At 38.3% G+C, this 20,075-nt stretch overlaps 1 protein-coding gene across 1 annotated transcript in view; it reads left to right on the forward strand.

Moving 5' to 3' along the window:
• Nucleotides 1-19,552, forward strand: part of TM9SF2 (transmembrane 9 superfamily member 2) — a 50,093-nt gene extending 30,541 nt beyond the window's left edge. The window contains exons 9-17 of the mRNA XM_069601949.1: nucleotides 760-868; nucleotides 4,784-4,916; nucleotides 7,209-7,328; nucleotides 9,933-9,990; nucleotides 10,572-10,731; nucleotides 12,481-12,632; nucleotides 13,679-13,790; nucleotides 15,714-15,885; nucleotides 18,853-19,552. Of these exons, the coding sequence (XP_069458050.1) occupies nucleotides 760-868; nucleotides 4,784-4,916; nucleotides 7,209-7,328; nucleotides 9,933-9,990; nucleotides 10,572-10,731; nucleotides 12,481-12,632; nucleotides 13,679-13,790; nucleotides 15,714-15,885; nucleotides 18,853-18,920 (1,084 nt within the window). The 3' untranslated portion in view covers nucleotides 18,921-19,552. The remainder of the gene's footprint in view (nucleotides 1-759; nucleotides 869-4,783; nucleotides 4,917-7,208; nucleotides 7,329-9,932; nucleotides 9,991-10,571; nucleotides 10,732-12,480; nucleotides 12,633-13,678; nucleotides 13,791-15,713; nucleotides 15,886-18,852) is intronic.
• The last annotated feature ends 523 nt before the right edge of the window (nucleotides 19,553-20,075 follow it).

The raw sequence follows: 20,075 nt of genomic DNA on the forward strand, positions 1-20,075 counted from the left end.
TTCATGCTCTGTCCTTATTCTGTTCTCTGTTGCTGTGAGCATCTCATCCACTCTAACTCTCGCCAGTTACTCAGAAGGCTGGACTTTTGAATTAGGTAGACTTGGATTCAGTCCTGGATTTTGGTCACTGGTTGTGAGTCAGGCTGGATCACCCAGGTGCTCAGAGTCTATTTCTTCATCTAGAATTAACCTGTCTCACTGTACTGTTCTGAGGATTGAAGGGAGGTAATGAAACAGCATTTGAGCACCTTACCTGGCATGGAAGAGGGCTCAGTATACAAGCTGCTACAGCTGTTAGGACTGTTTTTTTATAAATAATAATAATTAGGATTAGAGTTATTGTTGCTGTTACTCTTTCTTCAGAACATGACCCAAAACTTTTATCTAGAGAACTGTTCAAGGTGCCATTACGCTCCTTTTCCTACTTCACTGACTAATCTTTTTGACACTCATTAATTTACTGAATAACTTGTTTTTCAGTAGACTTCTTGAGGGTAGAGACCAGTCCATTATTGATCCTTGCAGCTTATGGTGTGTTAATTTGGGCACAGTAGTTATTAATGTTGACCATGGACAAAAAACTCTTGTTCTCAATAGACCATGAAGCCAGAGCACAGTTCATTGAATTTGTTTGATTTTAGGTCAATTTTTCAATTGATTAATGCTGTTTCAATGTTACTCAATAAATTGTTTTTAGAAAGAGTTCTGCTGATCCAGTGATTAAGCTCTAGGTTAATCCTGACGTGCTTATTTCTGCAGCATCATGAATTCCCTGGTCATTGTCCTCTTCTTGTCTGGAATGGTGGCTATGATTATGCTACGGACACTGCATAAAGATATTGCCAGATATAATCAGATGGATTCTACAGTGAGTGAAACATCTGACCTATTCCTTGGTCTGCCGTGGATAGTCTTTATTTTTTCCTTTGGGAAATTTTTAAATAATATCTTTAGTCAGAATCTGCTTTTAAAACATTTCTTCTCAGAAGTGATCCTGAATTGACATTTTCAGATAAGGAAATGATCCTTAAGAATTGGTTTTGTTGGTAGAGACTTAGTGCCTACAGCTCTCAGAGCTGAACTGTTCACAGTCTCGTCTGCAGCAGTAGAGGGTGAGAAACAGTGCGGGTGCAGGACGCCAGCTCTGCCCTCCTTTCACTTACGTGCTGTCAACTCTGTTTCTAGCAGATGTTCAGTTTGGGAAGCAGCAAAGTATTTAAATTTTGTGTATAAGTTTGATTTTTTAATTAATTTTAACTGAATTTATATCATTTCAACCTTTTGGTGTATTCAAAGTAATTTAATGTCTCAACTTCATTTATTCTCATTTTAAGTTGTGTAATGTTTTGCATTTCATACTTTTTCATTTCCCAGCAATGATTTGTAATGAATACTTAAGACTCAGGTTTTCATTGTTTTCTCTTCCCTAGCTTCTTAGCCTCCCCACCCATCTTTCTGTCCTGTTCTAATTAGAAAAAAGAACATGTTAATGTTTATAAGCTTTTTAGCACTTACATGCTGCAGTTTCTTTCCCATGATATTATTGATTATATGCCTTATTAAGTATTTTATTAAAATAATTTCACAATACTCTGTTCATAATTGGTAATTCCAAATAATTGCTAAGTTAATGGAATTTTTTTCTTAATTTGTGTAGAGGTGCTTTGGGGTACAGGACAGAAAACCCCATTTCCAGTCTTGCTCCCATTGTCTGCCTCCTGCCAGTCTCTCAGGGTAGCTGTCAGAGTGAGTCTGTTCCAGAGTGTCAGGTCATTTCACTCTGGATCACATTCCTCCAGTGATTTCCATCCACTGCACTCAGAGGCCAGAGTCGGCCCTCACAGTGGCCCGAGAGGCTCTGTGGTAGCCCCTGGCTCTCTGCTCCAGCTGTGCTGGCCACCGTGCTGTTCCTCAGACGCATCGGTCATGTTCCCGTTCTAGGTTCTTCCTTACAGTTACTTTTCTGCCTTCCCCAAGTGTCCTCCCTCAGAGAGTCCCTCACATTCTCCTGGTCTTTACTGAGATGTGCTCTTCCCAGTGAGCCCTTCCTCACCATCCCATTAAGATTACATCCTCTCCACCCACACCCCACACCCTACACCCATAATTCCTATCACCATCTCATATACTATGTATTTTGCTTATTTGAGAAGATCTGCTCATAGGAAGTTGTCTGTTATACTCACTGTAGGATCTCTGGTATTTTAAACAGTACTAAGCATATAGTTGGTGATCAGCAAATATTTGTTGGAATGAATGAATTAGCCCTTGATGTACCAGACATGATGCATTGCTGGCCTTCAGTTCAGTTCAGTTCAGTCGCTCAGTCGTGCCCGACTCTTTGTGACCCCATGAATCGCAGCACACCAGGCCTCCCTGTCCGTCACCAACTCCCGGAGTTCACTCAGATTCACGTCCATCCGACTGGCTAAAAAAAAAAAAAGGAATCCAAGGACTCCCCCAGATCCACCCTATCCCCCAAGATTGAGTGAGGCCAGAGCAGGAAGCAGTGCCAGCATGAGAGGTTAACGTTCTCCTTTAGGAGTATGCTTATATCAAGTTTTTAACCAATTGGGCAATTAAATTGAGTCAGTGGTGAACCTTGATCTCCTCCTGTTTATGGATTGTTGAAGCGGGCAGAATGATTCTAGGTTAGTAAATGCCTTCCGTTTTGAGCACAATTGAGTTGAAATAGAAGGAAAGTCTTCCAAATTTGGGTTTGCTGGATTCTCTGCATTTGAGGTCCATAACATATGATCTAGAAATTCACAAAAATTTACAATAAACAACAAATTTGTACCAGGTCCCAAATATTTCAGATATTAGGATTATTAATTACAAAGTAAAGATATATGAAAAAGTAACAGCTAGGATTTTCCAGCACAGATGAAAGATGAGAATCTATAGATAAAGATTACGCAGTGTCTCCAAAGTGGAATAAATAGAATGAAATCCACACCTCAGTCAGTTAACCATAGGAGACCAGAGAAAGGAGAAGGTCTTGCCTTAGAATCGGCCAGAGGGAGAAAGACTGGGCTTTCTGCAGAGGAGAAGCAGTGAGATTGGCAGTGGAAACTCAAAAATAATATCTTTAAATCGATGGTGAGAGAAATTAACTACTTACATAGAACTGTGTACTCAGAGATCTTTCAAAAATGAAGGTGAAGTACCTTTTTCAAACTAACAAAAACAGCTGACCACAAACAGACCTTCTCTAAAGGAATTTCTATAGAAATACTTTAGTAGAAAATAAGTAATAATCCTAAAGAGAAGTTTAGAAGGATTAGTTAACAAAGAAATTTCAAATGATATTTTCTGCCTATAAGAATAATGAGTCTAAATATGGAGGTTAACAAAAGTGTATCAACAAAGGAAAAGTAGCTTTGAGGAATAATTGTGGATGAGGTAGGTGGCCATCTGGAAAAAAAAGTAAATTCCAACTTCATTGCTTATATTCAGATGATTAAATGAAAATGTGGAACTGTAAAATACTAGACCACATGGGAAGTTATTTTTAAATCTTGTCTGCTGCTGCAAAGATAGAAATCTGAGTGGGAATTTGGGGGAGGGCTACAGAAGTACCCTGGACAAAATGTTAAGAGAGGAGGCTGAAGAAATAGCAGGGGCCACGTTTTGAAGGAGTTTCTAAGCTGTGCAGTCTGAATATCACTGAGAAGCTGTTGAAGTATACAAAACAGTGTTGACATGGCCAGATTCATGTTTTAGGAAAATCGCTTTTAACAGTGTGTGGACAGTTGTCTGGAGCTGGGCAAGATTGGAGGCACTGAGACCAGTCAGAAGACTGTATGAATTTCCACAGTCAGGGGATGGTAGCAGGGAAGAAGTAGGGCAGTGGGCAGATAAACAGAGGGTGTCCGGGAGGTGGGATGGAATGCTGATTGGCCAGTTGAGAGGGTGGAAGAGGAGAGCAGCCAGTGAATGACCCCGTGTTTCTGACCTGAACCACCCGATTAGTTAAAAGGATCTTTCTGGTTCTGTATTGAGATTCAACTGAAGTGTAGAAACCAAGACCAGTTTAGTGCACACTGTGATAGCCAGGTGAGAGGGGATGGCTTGAACAGGGCTAACCTGTCCTGTGGGTAGATCTTAAAGCTAAACTGTAGGAATTATTAAAGGATTGTATGAAGTGTGGGGAAGGAAAAAGATAACTCCAAGGTTTTGGGGACTGAGCAGCTGGTAGTCTAGAGTTTTATCTACTGGGGGAACTGCAGGTAGAGGTGGGGAGAAAATCAGTTTCCTTGTGGATGATTCTGCTCAAGGTGTCCACATTCAGCCCAGTGAAGCTGTTAATTAGGCAGGTATATATGTGTGTCTGGAGATAGGGGAGCAGTGTGAGCTGGTGACACAAGCTTATTAAAATTATCAGAGCCTACTATGCATGCAGAGTAGCTTTGAGAACTGATACCATTTGCTTGTTTTGGAGATTAGTTACTGAGGGGTAAAAAGGATATAGAGTGTGATTTAAAATTGTCATCAAGTCGGATCATAAAACTTGACTGACTAGGGCATGGTATCCCATTATCTTTGTATTTCTTTTTAAAGTATCTCAGTAACTATTTGTAGATCTTAACACACACAACATTTCTTTAGAAACAATTCAAGAAAGTTATATGAATCAAGCTTTCATACTTCAAAACTGAAATATATATTAATATCTGTAAGTTTTTCTTTAAATTTCTGTATCTGCATATTCAACAATGAACAAACTGCCTAGTTTTCTTGATGATCCCATGGTGATGAAACGATTTCCTTCCCTTTTCAGGAGGATGCCCAGGAAGAATTTGGCTGGAAGCTGGTTCATGGTGATATATTCCGTCCTCCAAGGAAAGGGATGCTGCTATCCGTCTTTCTGGGATCGGGGACACAGATTTTGATTATGACTTTCGTGACTTTATGTAAGTGTCAAGTGAAAACTAACATGTAGAAAATGCTTTTTAAAAATAATTATTTGAAATCCAGTTTTCCTAAGTTGTAGCTAAGCTAGCTTATTGTTTCTGAGAGTCTTTTGGTTCTCAGAATCTGTGTTCTTTGACCATAAGTGACCAGGGGCGGGGTTAGCCATGCCAACAGCTGACTGTTTAGATTACTCTCACAGCTGCATAGAGACCAAGCTTGTCGTGGGAGCACAGGAGCTGCAGATCCTCATCTGGGCAGCTTGGAAGCAGGGCCATGCAGGTTGGCTGTCCTACCTCACCGGAGCGTATGATGAACATCCCAGGACATCCTTGGCTTCCGCTGAGAAGGACAGAACAGAGAGGAGACGGGACAGAACCCAGAGGGGACGAGACAGGAAGCTTTTGGAGACCTCGCCACCTTGGCAAGATTTAGGAAGCAAGACCTATTTCTTTCCCCAGCAACGTTGAGGAAAGATCTTCCTACACACACAAAAAAATATCTCTTCCTTGTGACTCTTGAAATCCTTCAGAAATTTAAGTCCTACTTTGTCAGTTAGGACAGATTTTTAATTTTTCTTTTTTAAAAAACAGAGCTGACTTAGATGTATTCATCAGCAGGAGTGGCCCTGAGACTCCTGTCTGGAGATGTTTTAATGTCGTGGTCTTTCAGTTTTCCAAGTTATCAGAGAAAAATATATTTATGAAAAGAGTTTTATGAATTTTGCTTTTATTTCCTCATGTTCTCGTTGCCTGCTACTGGTGAACAAGTAACACATGAATGTTACTAGAAAAATTCTGAAACCACTGACTTTTCAGTAACTTTCTTAGCAAACACTTGTTCTTATGTTTGTTTGCATATTAAATACGTAATACTATAGTCATTTTCTGCAAGTAAAATTGTCCCAAGTTTTTATGATGCAATTAAACACGTAAGTGTTTGGAAAGAGAATGACAGATTCCAGATGTCTGGCACCTGCAAAGTTTGGGGTTGACTGATTTGCACCTTCCGGCTCCGCTGAAGACTTAACTAGAACATATTTATCTACTAACAACTTAGATAAGGTGATGTCAATGTGATGGGAGAGGCTAGCCAGCAGTTGTAAGTATATTACACTGAAGAGGGGAGATTGGGAAAATGAGTCATGAAGGAGGTTTGGACACAGCCAGACGATTGATTGCAGAGTCCCAGAGAGCCGAGGTGGAGTTCCAGGGGAGTGGTGCTTGAGGGTGAAATTTGGCTTTCAAATTAGATCGAGAGTGGCTTTCTGCCCCTCTCTGATCTTTGTTGGGGTCAGCTAGAAAGCGACCTTGTCATGAAGGACAGTTTCAGAGAGCCTCCGTTAGAAAATGATAGAGATTGTTTCTCTTTAGTGCTTGAATATGGACTTTTTGCTTCAGAACAATCCATATGTCAGGCCTGAGAGGACTGGGGGAGGGTGCGTCTTAGATTAAATTCCAGTAGATCCTCTAGTTACCCTGTTTGGCTTCCTGTGATGGTGAGTTTCTCCTCTCCAGTCGATGCTGCTGGGAAGGTGTGCAGTGGTGTTTGCTTGGCTGTGTGCTCCTGGGGGAAACACCGGAAATTTCAGTGAGAGAGCCACCTGCATCTGTTCTTGGATTTCTTTCTGAGAAAGTCATATCTGACTTCCAGTTTAAAGCTCGGAATCGCTATAAATATAAGATGGTGGTTTTTTTTTTTCTTAATTAGTTGGGAGGGTTATATAGTGAAGAACAAACAAGCAACTAGCTAAATAAGAGTAGGAAACAATTTCCCAAGTTACTGACCAAGCCCTTCAGTAGCTAGTGTTCACAAAGCTAATGGTGCTGTGAAATCTTTTTTCCTCTCTTTTGTCCTTCGACTAGATTCTGCCTCATCTCTCATGTTTGGATGTTACAAGGGGGTTTTTTTTCACCCCAGAGGAGTCAGTATTATTTTTAAAAGGAACAGAAAGTGAGAATATTTTACAGTGGGAGTATTTTTATTGATGTTAATTTAAAAGCTGTACTTGAAGCTCAGAAGAGCTGAAAGCACTCTTGAGCTTGCAGTCAGCCTCCACTGGTAACAGGAAAGGTTGACCCTGACAGGAAATGTCCAGATTGGAGCTTGCCTTACGTGTGATCCTGTTGATGCAGTGCCTTAGATAGTACCAAGATTCAGTGTGGCTGCGTGGTAAGGGAGCATATTTTCATGAAGTTGTATTTAGTTTATTGTTTAAAAAATGAGCAGGGTCTTCTATCACTTCAAAGGAAACAATAATAAAATTCATAACTTTAAATTACTTATTTTTTTAGTTTTTGCTTGCCTGGGATTTTTGTCACCTGCCAACCGAGGAGCTCTGATGACGTGTGCTGTGGTCTTATGGGTGCTGCTGGGCACTCCTGCAGGCTACGTTGCTGCCAGGTTCTACAAGTGTAAGTAGGAGCTGCCCTGCCGGGTATCAGACCAGGAGTCTAACCTGCCACGTCGGGGTCTGAGCCTTTGTGTCTGGTAGTTGAGGCTGTTCAAGCAGTGTGTTAAGAGGTGTCTAAAGAAGCTTGTGAGATGGATGACTGTCCCTAGATTTGCTTGTTCAAACACGCTTGTTAAACAGTGGCTTCAGTAAATTTAGGTGCTGCCTATCCATTGTCCCCTCTCTCCTTCTTAAGTTTTGACTTAATAGCTTTGGCTGCACAACTTAGATTGGCTACATTCATAGAAATATATTTAGTCTAGTAAAGGGAAAAAAGTATCACTGAGTCATTTATTAAAGCAAAAAGCGCATATATATATATATATATGTATATAGGAATACTTTATGAGAGAGAGGTGGTACTTACATTGATTTAATGTTTGTGAAGGTACACTGTACATAAATTCAGATCTCACTGTTTAAAGAGCCCCCAGGTAAGTTACTCTTATAGCAAGGTTTAGTTGCATTCTCTTGTGTTCTTGCTTTCCAAAAGTAAAATAAAGTTCAGTGAAAAAAAGAATTCAGAGCCACAGAATAAGAGTGAAATAGGATGAGATGACTTACAAAGTAGCTTTTCCGGGTCAGCAAATGCCAAAGTTTGCCTTGCTTAGGAAGCCTGTGGTCCAGTTGAGATGATCCTATTGGTAATCTGTGATTGAAAATGCCAGGGAGATGATGACACAGGGCTAGGGTTCCCCAAGGTCTTCTGATAGGACTAAGGTTTCAGCTAAAATACACAGGGTTGCTTAGGTAGCCTTAAGGTGTGGTTGGCTAGACTCAACCCCAAATGGGAGTATTAGATTTTGCTAGATGTGTAGTTATGTGAAGGCCTGTGTGCATGTGTGAGTGAGTGAGTGTGTTTACTCTCTGTGAGTTTTGTCAGACTTCTTTTTTTCTTTCATTCTTTGCTGACAGACATAGGATTAGGCTGGTCATAGGTATTTTAAGACGAAGGAGACAGGGTTGGAGCCCTGCCTGCTCCCCCCGCTCAGTTTCTGTCCTCTTGCTTTCCTTCCGTTCCTCAGTCAGGCTCTGCACCGCACACCTGTCTGGGGCCTTCTCACCTGCTCTTCCCTCCACTTGACTTCCCATCCGTACTCCCTGCCCGACGGACACACCTCCCCTTCTTCTCCTGTCTGTGCTTCAGACCTCCTTGCTGCTGATTAAGTAGCATATTCATCAGGCAGAACATTCGGAGACACTGTCACACAGTGCTTCGTTGTATAGATTCATTTTTAATGTTTCAAATAATAATATTTGAATTTTGATTGGAATTGTATTAAACCCCCAAAATTCATAATTTCACAGTAGTCTTGTCAGTAATGCTGTGAATTCAAATCATATATATAAATTATTTTTTCTTTTAGACCAAGAAGTACTTCAGTTCAGTTCAGTCGCTCAGTCGTGTCCGACTCTTTGCGACCCCATGAATCGCAGCACGCCAGGCCTCCCTGTCCATCACCATCTCCCGGAGTTCACTCAGACTCATGTCCATAGAGTCAGTGATACCATCCAGCCATCTCATCCTCTGTCGTCCCCTTCTCCTCCTGCCCCCAGTCCCTCCGAGCATCAGAGTCTTTCCCAGTGAGTCAGCTCTTTGCATGAGGTGGCCAAAGTACTGGAGCTTCAGCTTTAGCATCATTCCTTCCAAAGAAATCCCAGGGCTGATCTCCTTCAGAATGGACTGGTTGGATCTCCTTGCAGTCCAAGGGACTCTCAAGAGTCTTCTCCAACACCACGGTTCAAAAGCATCAATTCTTCAGCACTCAGCCTCCTTCACAGTCCATTAAACTTATAAATTGTTAAAACTTGTTTTAAAAATCAAAGCTGTGTTCAGATCTCAGCCAGTTTTATCTCCAACTTTTAAACTAGGAGTGAAGGAGTACTTTCATTTATTTTACTCCAGATACTTTACATTTTTAAAGTGGGGGTGGGAGTTAGAAGCAAAGAAGAATAAACAGCTGGTAAGTAAATTGTTCTATCAGGTGGCGGCACCCCATCTGTTCTCAGTCACCTGATCCTACACGCTGACCCCCCACCCCTGACCCCCACGGCCTGGAAAAGCTGCCCTGCTGGAGACACCCTGGAGATTCAGACCTCCTGTGGGCATTCAGGAGTGCTGCCTGTTAGGCCTGAGGGTTCCTAGTTTGAGAACAGATTCTGAAACTGACCTCAGGGTAAATGAGCATTTCCAGGGTACTCTTTCTTCATCCAGTCCCAGTGATTGAAACTGGGTTAGAACTTAAAGGTTTGTTTTGTTGTGAAGTTAAAAAAAGTAGAAGAGAATAAAACTTGTTTGGATGACTTTCTTTTGATACTAGATTTATTTTATGCTGAAACAAAAGTCTTTAGAGTGGGACTTAATCCAAGCATTCCTGGGATGTGTGTCTCTGGGTTTGGATCATTTGATGAGGAAGTATTAGGACCTTTTGCTCACGTCAGTTTTCTAGGGATAGGCATCCAGTGCTGTGTGTTCATTTGTCCAGTGCCAGACCTGAGGTGTGGACATTTGGTTTGCTTTGAAGGTATGTCTTTGAGTTAATGCCACTTTTGTTTTCTCCTGCAGCCTTTGGAGGTGAGAAGTGGAAAACAAATGTTTTATTAACATCATTTCTTTGTCCTGGGTAAGTGGGGTTTTCAATAATAACTTGCTTAACATAGTCATATTTTAGTTCCCAGAATTTCTGTCCTGTATGTCTAATCTTTCCTGTGTGTATCCAAGAAAATAAATTTAATTTTTAAAAAGTGAATGTTCAGCGAACATTTGCAGAATGACTACTACCTGTCTTACCTGGGAAAAACTGCCTTTAGACAGGAGAGTTTTTTATATTCCTTTTCTTAAAAGTCTGTTTCTTAGTCTGGCAGTCCCAAGCATGATGAAAGTACGTTAAGGGGTAAATTTCATAAGGTGCTGATAGGAGTTATAAGTCAAGCAAAACCAATTTGAAGAGCAATTCAGTTTTCTACTAAAGTTTTTTTATTTTTTAATTTATTTTTAATTGAAGGATAATTGCTTTATAGTATTGCGTTGGTTTCTACCAAACATCAGCATCTACTGAAGTTTTAAATTCACATACCCTAATGACCCAGCAGTTCCACTTTACTGTGTATAGCACAGAAATTGTGATACTTGCTGCATATGATTGCCACTGTATCATTTTGCTTCTGCCTCAACTGTTACCCAGACGCCTGTTGTGTCTTTCAGGATTGTGTTTGCTGACTTCTTCATAATGAACCTGATTCTGTGGGGAGAAGGCTCTTCAGCAGCCATTCCTTTTGGGACCTTGGTTGCCATCTTGGCTCTTTGGTTCTGTATATCTGTGCCTCTGACATTTATTGGTGCATACTTTGGTTTTAAGAAGAATGTAAGTTTACAGATGTAACTTATTTGACTGAATCTCAGCCGTGGAAATTAGCATATGCCACCTTAAAGATGCACGTGTCTAGAAGATAGAAACTAGTCCTGTGGGATCTGAATGTCACAGAAAATGGATGACTTCTTCGTTTGACTGCAGTCATTCTTAAAATAGTCCTCAGAAGAATGTGGTTAGAGAGAGGTTATGGATGTAAAGTTAAGATTTCAGAGTTTGATAAGTAAATGGAAATGAAAACTGAAATAGTTTATAGGAAATGAATGCTAATTTAAACTAATGAAAAAATGAATTTATTACATTAAAAATAAATTGTTCCCTTTTTTTAACTTAAAAAATACCTGTATCTTTTTTTCTTAGCAATAAATGTTTCTAATCTATATAACTTAACTAAGTAAACTGGGTAAAACTGAGTATGAGTTAGGAAATAAAGCTGTAAAAAAAAAAGTTAGTGACCATACAGTAAGGATAGCAGTGTTTTTCATATATAGTTTTGGAATAAACTTTATGTGCTTACCTGCTGGCATTTGGTTTTAGGACGGGTTGCAATCGCGGCTCAGTCCCTCCCTCCAGCCTGTCTGCCTCCACCTCTGCTGCCCGCTTTCTACCCGCAGGCTCAGAGGAAGCTGAGAATTCACTGTTGGGTCCTCCTCTAACTCCATTGTCTTTGCTCTTCTCTGAAAATGTCTCCACAAGGCTAAAAGAAGTTACGTAGTTGAGCATACTTTGTGAGGGGACCTGGAATACCCTGGAAGAAACTTATGTACTTTTAAGAGACTTCAGAGTTTCCACTGCACCTACCATGCCAGGCTACTAAAAGATTTCTCAATTCTTTGACATTTTGTTCATGACTTGAAATCTGTATAGCATAAATAGTAAACTGACATGATTTGAAATTTTTAAATTGCATAGATGAAATAAGTACTTAAAATTCTAAAAATATAAAATTTGAAGAATGGTATAGTGATTCTCTGCCTCTATACACATACACTGACATATGAAATAATCAAGTTCACAGAAGTATAATCTCAATGAGAATATCAGGTTTTAACTTTTGCTATATCATCACAAAAACTATAGAAGTAGGTTTTGAACTTTTTTTGCAAGAAAGTAAATTTCTACATGTGTACTCTGCTCCCTCCCCCTCATGTTACTGTGTTTAGGTACTTTAGGCTTCAGTTGTTTTTATGCTACCATGTAATGTAGTGTGTTAGAGAATAATTGAGAACATCAGCAGTAATTTATGATCATAAAGCTTCATATAACCATTCATTATCTTCCTTGTGTTCTTAAGTCTTAGCAAAAATTGAGCAATTTTAATAGAAATGACATTGTCCATCTCCAAAAAACACATTGACAACAGTTTCAGAACCAGTATATATTTTTGCAGTAAATATATACTAAAAGGAGAAGCTTAACTCTACCTTTGTATTAACTGCTGTTTTCTGAGTCCTATATTGTTTCCTCCTGTGTGTTTCTTATTTTGTTTAAGCCATTAGTCACTGGATCACTGCTGGAAACAGTGGTGGCTTGTTCCAGGAGACAGACAGACTATTGTACCTGATGGTATCTGGTTTGGGGCTTCTGAATACAAGTTTCACTCTGATGACCTAGGTAGACTTGTATTGCCACTAGTGTCAGCTTGGAAGCTGAGAAAAAGCTGACGAATAATCTAGTGCAGAGAAGAATTTCTTAGATACATAATTATTAACCCTTTCTCTCCTCTTTTTTTTTAAACTGAAGGCCATTGAACACCCAGTTCGAACCAATCAGATTCCACGTCAGATTCCTGAACAGTCTTTCTACACAAAGCCATTACCTGGTATTATCATGGGAGGGATTTTGCCCTTTGGGTGCATCTTTATACAGCTTTTCTTCATCCTGAATAGTATTTGGTAAGCTGAGCACTAAGTCCTCTTATTGTACGTACTACTAGCTTCTCTTTTTGTTTATAGGGCTTACTGTTTATACCTTTAAATGTAAGCTGTTCTCCAATAATCAGAAATCTTAAGAGATAAAAAGTTGTTTTATCTTTTCAGTGTTAGAAGAATTGTGATAACACTTATTATTAGTCAAGGGCTTATTATTTATTGCTCAGTTCTCATGCCTCTGTGAGGTGGATACTGTCCCACTTAACGAGATGAAATGAGATTTTGGAGGTTAGGTAATTTGCCTGTGTCACCCGGCTACTGTGTGACAGAAAATTCACCTGTCTCTCCAGTCCTGTGTTTTAATAAGTAATCCATACTGCTTCAAAGGAGTGTCTTTGAGCTCTTGATGGGAGGGAATTCAAGCAAGCATTGTTGAGCTAGATAACCTTCAAAGTCGTTTCTTATCCCAAGATCACTTCATTCTCTGGTTTCTTGTTTGAGTAGGAAAACGCACCGTGGTAATTTTGAGCCACTCATACCCTACAGTATTTTGTGATCTTTATTTGATCACATTGACATATGCTACAGAAAGTATCAGGGTTCCAGGTAGCATTGTCAGAACTAAAGTTGAACTTTTTCAGTTATTAGAGCCTGTCTTTCCTTCCTGTTTGTTATAGTGTTTTCCAGATTCAGCTGATGCTGTCATATATGATAAGAAACAATCTGTACCCAATATAACCCTTTCTTAGTTTGGCTCTGTCTTTACATTAATTTTTGGGGGGAAGTGTCAAATTTTTCTGACTCACCAGTAGACAGACAGAGTAAGCATATTTGAATAAATACGAGTTGCAAGTCCTACCTGAGCAGGAAGACACTCGAGTGCATTGTATCCTGCCTGCCCTGCCCTGCCTCTGCCACATACATCACATCGTCTAAACCTGGGAGAATTTGTTGTTGATTAGATGGGAGAGAAAGCAAACATTTTCAGTTCAAAGAAATGAAAGGAGTGTGTCATTTGCTGTGTCAAGAAGAAACTGTTGATGGGTTCATTCTGACTTGTTTGATTGTAGGTCACACCAGATGTATTACATGTTTGGCTTCCTGTTCCTGGTGTTTATCATTTTGGTTATTACCTGTTCTGAAGCAACTATACTTCTTTGCTATTTCCACCTGTGTGCAGAGGTATGTATTAGCAATATTCACTTATGTTAACTTGCTAACAGTATTTATAATTTTGACATAAGGTAACCTTGAATACTATTAATTGAAGTAACTGTGTTATTGTGGGGCAAGTTGTGAAGTAATTTTCTTTATTGTCTTTTTTTTCCATGTCAACTTCTAATGTCACAAAATAGCCCCCCAAACCTGAATTATCAAAAGATTGCAGTCTTTTTTTGTGTGTCAGTATTTTTTTAGTGAGCAAGTATAACTGCACATATTCAGTTATAGGTAGAAATTGACCTACATTCCTAAATCAAATGCAGCCATCTTTAAGCCTGATTTAAGATAATTTCCCAGTGCAGTATATTTATTATTTATTTAGAAGTTAACTTTTAAAATGTTAATTTCCTAAGAATAGCACATTATGCTGAATTTTTAAACTGTTGGACTTTAAAATTATTCTTATTGTGAACAGACACTTATAGACTGAACATTTAGTGACAGCAAACATTTTACGTGGAAAAATTTATGAAAACATTTCTGAGATTTCATTGCAGTGAGTTATATAAGTTGGCAGCAAGACAAAATGATGATGTCCTTGGGTGACTTTTTAAAAGATTTAGATTGTGGTTAAATCATTGTTTTATAGTTGTTTTCATACAGGAGATAAAATCTTAACTGTTAAATTTGATATGCTTTTTTAGAAAATTGAGGTTAAGTTCACATAACATGAAATCAACCATTACAAAGTGAACAATTCAGGGGCACTTACTACATATGCAGTATTGGGTAATCACTGTCTCTGCCTCAGAATAATTTCCTCACCCCTAAAGAAACCCCCGTGCCCACCAAGCAGTTACTTCGTGTTCTCTCTCCCCTCAGACCCTGGCTGCTTCTCTCTACAGATTTGTCTGTTGTGGATATTTCGTACAAGTGGAAGTGCACGATATGTGTGCCCTTTTGTGTCTGGCTTCCTTCACTTGGCAGAGTGTTTGAAGGTTCCTCTCTCACTATAGCATGTGTCAGTGCTTCTTCCTTTTTTAAAGCTGAGTAACATTCCATCATGTAGTTACACTCAGTTTGTCTATACATTCATTCATGATGGACATTAGGTTTGTTTCCACCTTTTGGCTATTGTGAATAGTGCTGCTGTGAACGTCCATGTACTAATTCTCATTTTACCTGTTTGCAGTTCTTTGGGGTATATATGTAGGAGTGGTATTGCTGAGTCATATAGTTACTTTTTATTTAACTTTCTGGGGAACCATCAGACTTTTCCACAGTGGCTTCACCCTTTTATATTCCTACTAGCAGTGCACAAAGGTTCCAGTTTCTCTACATCCTTGCCAGTTACCTGATATTTCTGGTTTTTTAAGTTATAGCCATCTAGTGGGTGTGAAGTGGTGTCTCATTGTGGTTTTGCATGTTTTCTTGTGTATCTTGTTTGGAGAAATGTTGAATTCCCTTGCTCATTTATAAGTTAGATGATTTATCTTTTTGTTTAATTGTAAGAGTTCTTTCTATATTCTGGATACTAACCTTTATCAGATTCTGATTTGTAAATATTTTCTTCCATTCTGTAATTTGTCTTCTCACTTTCTTAATGATATCTTTGGCACCAAAGGTTTTGTATATTTCGTTTCTTTTAGGGAATCATATGTTTTAAAATACAGCCTAATGCTTCATTGTTCATAAACCATTTAAAATTTTTCTACATGTATTTAGCCAATCTTTTAAGTAGCTCCATCAAACATAGAAGGTGCTTCTGAGCACCTTTGGCGAAATTGGCAAATTTCAGTATGAAAAGAGACTGGAATCAATAGCAAAAATTAGGTTTGGGGGCTATTCCACTTAGCTGTGTTCTCTTTAGTAACTTTCTTCGGCTGCATTACCTCTTAATTGGAAAGTAATTCTTGATCCTGGATTTTTTTCTCTTCTACCCAGGATTATCATTGGCAGTGGCGTTCATTCCTCACCAGTGGCTTTACTGCAGTGTATTTCTTAATATATGCAATACACTACTTCTTCTCAAAACTGCAAATCACAGGGACTGCAAGTACAATCCTGTACTTCGGGTATACCATGATAATGGTTTTGATCTTCTTTCTTTTTACAGGTAAGAATTAGAATGGTTGTTTTTTAGTTAATACGTTTTTAGGCAAATTATTTATGATTAGTTTGCTTTTATAAAATCCATGAAGGCTCCTGCTACTTAGTGCTCCTATGTTTAGTTCTCAGTGCAGCTGAGCATGGTCTGGTCTGCCCCCTGTGAGGGGGCGGTGAGTACCAGTAAAGCAGAGGCGGGAAGACAGGCCTAGTGGAAGACTAACCAGGGACCATTGTTGTGCTGGAAGTACAGGGGTGCCTTGGCCAGAACATCTCAAGGCTTTCCCCTGTCCATCTCTTAATGGAACAGTCTTGTTTTTGCTCTCATTTCAGAAATAGAGTAAAAAGCTCTAGCTACCTAATTTAGGAGTAAGTAGAAATTGGGGGTTAGAAATTTAAGATGAGATTGAGAATAAATGATACCAAGGAAAGATGAGCATAGGACATCCCTTATTCTAGAAGTTTTAAACTGCAGGTTTATATCACCACTTTAAAATCCATTTACCTAATGGCATAAAGTGTGCTTCACATTGGTGTTTATATATGTACGTCTTCTCTGTCCACCTAGGAAAGTTCTCTGTATTTCAGTGCTTCGGTACTTAGCAATTGTGGCATGATTAAATAACAACCACAAATTGAGAGACCATTTCTTTGTCACAGAAAGTGTACATCTGAAATTTTATCTTAAGATTGTGTTGCATGCTATGTGAGGAAGTACAGCAGTCAAAAAAGAAAAAAACTTGTTAAAAAATTAGCTTTTCTGCTTTCTGCTCATTTGTTAGTATTTAACAGAATTAGGTAGAGTTTTGAAGTGCCCCTGTTGCTATGTCAGTATATATAACAAGATTCAGGCACCCAGATCAGTTCTGTACATCAGGTCATTCATTGGTCAGATACAGTGGGGTAGGTGTGTGTGTGTGTGTTGAGGGGATGCGTATCTTGGTCTCCGTGTGATAGATTTAGATCCATAGCCGTAAGTCTCTATAAATGATCTGTGAAACAGTCATAGCCTGTGAAATGAGGATTACTGTTTGGGGGCATCTGTATCCATGTCTGTAAATACATATACAATTTATTCCTTATTACACACAAAAAATCATGTTCTGGGTGAATGTCTTGTTTTTCCAGGCACATGTTATGATAATTCAACCATCACCTCAACTTTATTGTTCTTGATTTTTAAAGTGTCATAGTTTTACTTATTTTGGATAAAACAAATTTTCTAATCTAAATTCTGGAGCCACATCAGATTTAAATCAACCAGTGAAGCCAGTGACTTTTAGTGTATTTCAGTTTGTGGGAAGGAAACATCCACATTTATTTCAGGACTCTGCACTGACACCATTTTTTAAGTCAATCTGTTTTAGAAAACAATAATTATTATTCTGCCACATTAGGAAAGATGCCACTTTTAGTATGTACACTAAACCCATTCAGTATTAAGAACAAAATAAAATACTAGAAGTACTTGAACAACAAAGTAAACTTAACTTTCTTAGAGTTGCTAGTATGATGATAAAATGTTTTTTTCTCATCTTAAAATGCCTTCTGTTACCTCGAAGTTCTTGTTTCACATAAGATTGTTTCAGTATATTTATGTTTTCACCTTTACTTTTCTGGAATTAACCCCAATCTCTTCTCAAGCCGTAATAATGACCCTTTGAATATCCAGAAGGTATATCTGTGTGTCCTCGAAAAAACACAGTGCATGGCATGTGCAGAGCAGGTCCTTGGTTATATATGTGATGTAAGAATGGGTATGATAACACTCACAACTTCCGTGGTAATGTCCCAGCTACAGTCTCTTGACTTATAAAATCTTAAAACAATGGTGGAAACCATTGGAACTTTAAATATAAAACTCCCACAAGGGGCATGTGTATCCGCTTCTATATGCTTCTGTAGCCCTATCTATTGACTATTTCTTAGGGGATAATCTTGGAAAAAATGTTACGGATCAATTCTAACGTGGTAGGCAGTTTCATAATTTAGTACATGTTCTCTTGCAAAACAGTCTCTGAATTTACATTTAGTACATGTAAGTATGGTATAGTTTAAAAGGATACTACACTTGAAATCAGAAAGAAATCTGAATCCTGGCCTTTCTTACCATCCATGGGCCCTAAACAGTTACATAATCCTTAAAGCCTCATTTTTATCAACTGTCTGGCATTCAAATTTTTTAGAATCTAAAGTGATAAAAATACTTCAAAATTTTTAGACTCTAAAGTGATAAAAATACCTGAAAATCAAGGCCTGTATTTTTTCATGATTTATGGAGGCCGGTAGGGCAGATAAAATTATCTCTCTTTAATGAGATAAAGAAATGGGGTGGAGATTCCACGTGACTCATCTAAAGATGTTTCACACAGCTCAGGACAGAGCTGCTGTGTCCTCCAGTTCTGTGCCACCTCTCATCTCAGAGGGAGTGTCTCTTTATTATTCTTCTTTATCATATCACTTTAACACTTTGTAAAATCTTTTGAGTTATTTTGTTATAATAATCTTTGAAAACTGATCATTCCCAATAACTGTACTTAGAAAATATTCCCTTTTAATTCTGTGAATCTGATATTCTGATTTTTAAGCTGTTCATATCATATGTTGAATTAATAGCATTTTCCATTTTGTGGTAAGAAAATATTTTTAAATAGGAAAGTAAGATTGGCATCCTTTTCCTCTTCCAATTTTAGCCTTTTCTGTATAATAAGAAAAAGAATATATTATAGAAAGCTTTAGATAATCTTATAGCATAAAAAGGTGTTTTTAATCAATTTCTATAAGAAATTTGATCTGAATTGGCTCTGTGTTTTTCAGGAAAGTTCATGGGTCTTTGGTGTATCCCTGGTAATGGCTTATAGTTTTGGTTTACAGTTTTATGGCTTTTTTAAGGAAGCAGTCATTCTAAGTCTATACGTTTACGTAAATCATGATGCTGCCTTTGAAAGGAGGTTGACTCTTGTTTTCTCTTTTATAGGAACAATTGGCTTCTTTGCATGCTTTTGGTTTGTTACCAAAATATACAGTGTGGTGAAGGTTGACTGAAGAAGCCCAGTGTGTCCAGTTAAAACAGAAATAAATTAAATTCTTCATCAACAAACACCTGTTTTTGTGACTACCTTGAGTTTTACCAGACTTATTGGCCTAGTAATCCTTAAGAAACAACATGATTCTAAATACACCTCTCCCCACATACCCGTCCCCGCAGAATGTGTTATCAGCACTAAAACATTTGTATCGTGATTTGATTAAGTATATATTCAGTTGTTCTCAATGAAGAGCAAATTTAAATATTATGTGCATTTGTAAATATAATAGCTATAAAATTTTCAGTACTTCTAATGGCAGAATAGAAGAGGCCGTATTAAACAATACTGATGAAATACAGGACAGTTCATTGTAAATAGGATTTTCTAGGCTCGGTAGGTGGAAAGAATTATTTTTCTTTGAAGGAAGTAACTTTTTATCATGGTAATTTTGAAGGATGATTCCTATGATGTGTATTGGGGAGGGGGGTAGGGATGCTGCTTTTAAAAAAATCTTGTATTGGTTGTAACTGTTCATATCTTCTTTTCTGTGTTGACTTCATTATTCCATGGTATTGGCCTTTTAAAAACTATGTGCCTCTGAGTCTTTCAATTTATAAATTTGTTATCTTAATAAATATTGTAAAAACATCTTCATTGCATCATTACCTGTTGTATATTCATGGGGATTCTGTATTTACCAGTGGTGTTTTTAAGTGATTTATACTGTTTTATCAGATTCTACTGATTTTTGCTAATGTACTTTCTGAGCTTTGAGCTAAATGAAATTCCAACTTCCCAGGCTTTGTAACAAAACTAAACTTTTCACTATTAGGCAGTAACAGAAATTTTAGTCATGCATATCTAGCCAGATGAATTATGTAAGTATAGTAGTTAATATGAGCCTATTGCATTGCTGTTAAGGATTTCTTATTTTTTTTAACCTGTTTTTCAAAATACAGTATTTTTTATTTTTTTAAATCAGTTTTTATGATTATACTTTAACTAGCAGCTCTTCTTCATTATGATCACGTTTGTCTTAATTTGGATTTCCTGGAATTAAGAAATCACTGTGTTGCAGTGTGTTGACTGGGACTGTCTCCTGGACAGCAGGAAGCTAAGCGGGTGGGGCTGGGTCAGCCGCATTGTGGACATTCACCTGTCAGCAGAGCTG

The sequence above is a fragment of the Ovis canadensis genome, chromosome 10, assembly GCF_042477335.2.
Source record: "Ovis canadensis isolate MfBH-ARS-UI-01 breed Bighorn chromosome 10, ARS-UI_OviCan_v2, whole genome shotgun sequence".
NCBI lineage: Eukaryota > Metazoa > Chordata > Mammalia > Artiodactyla > Bovidae > Ovis > Ovis canadensis.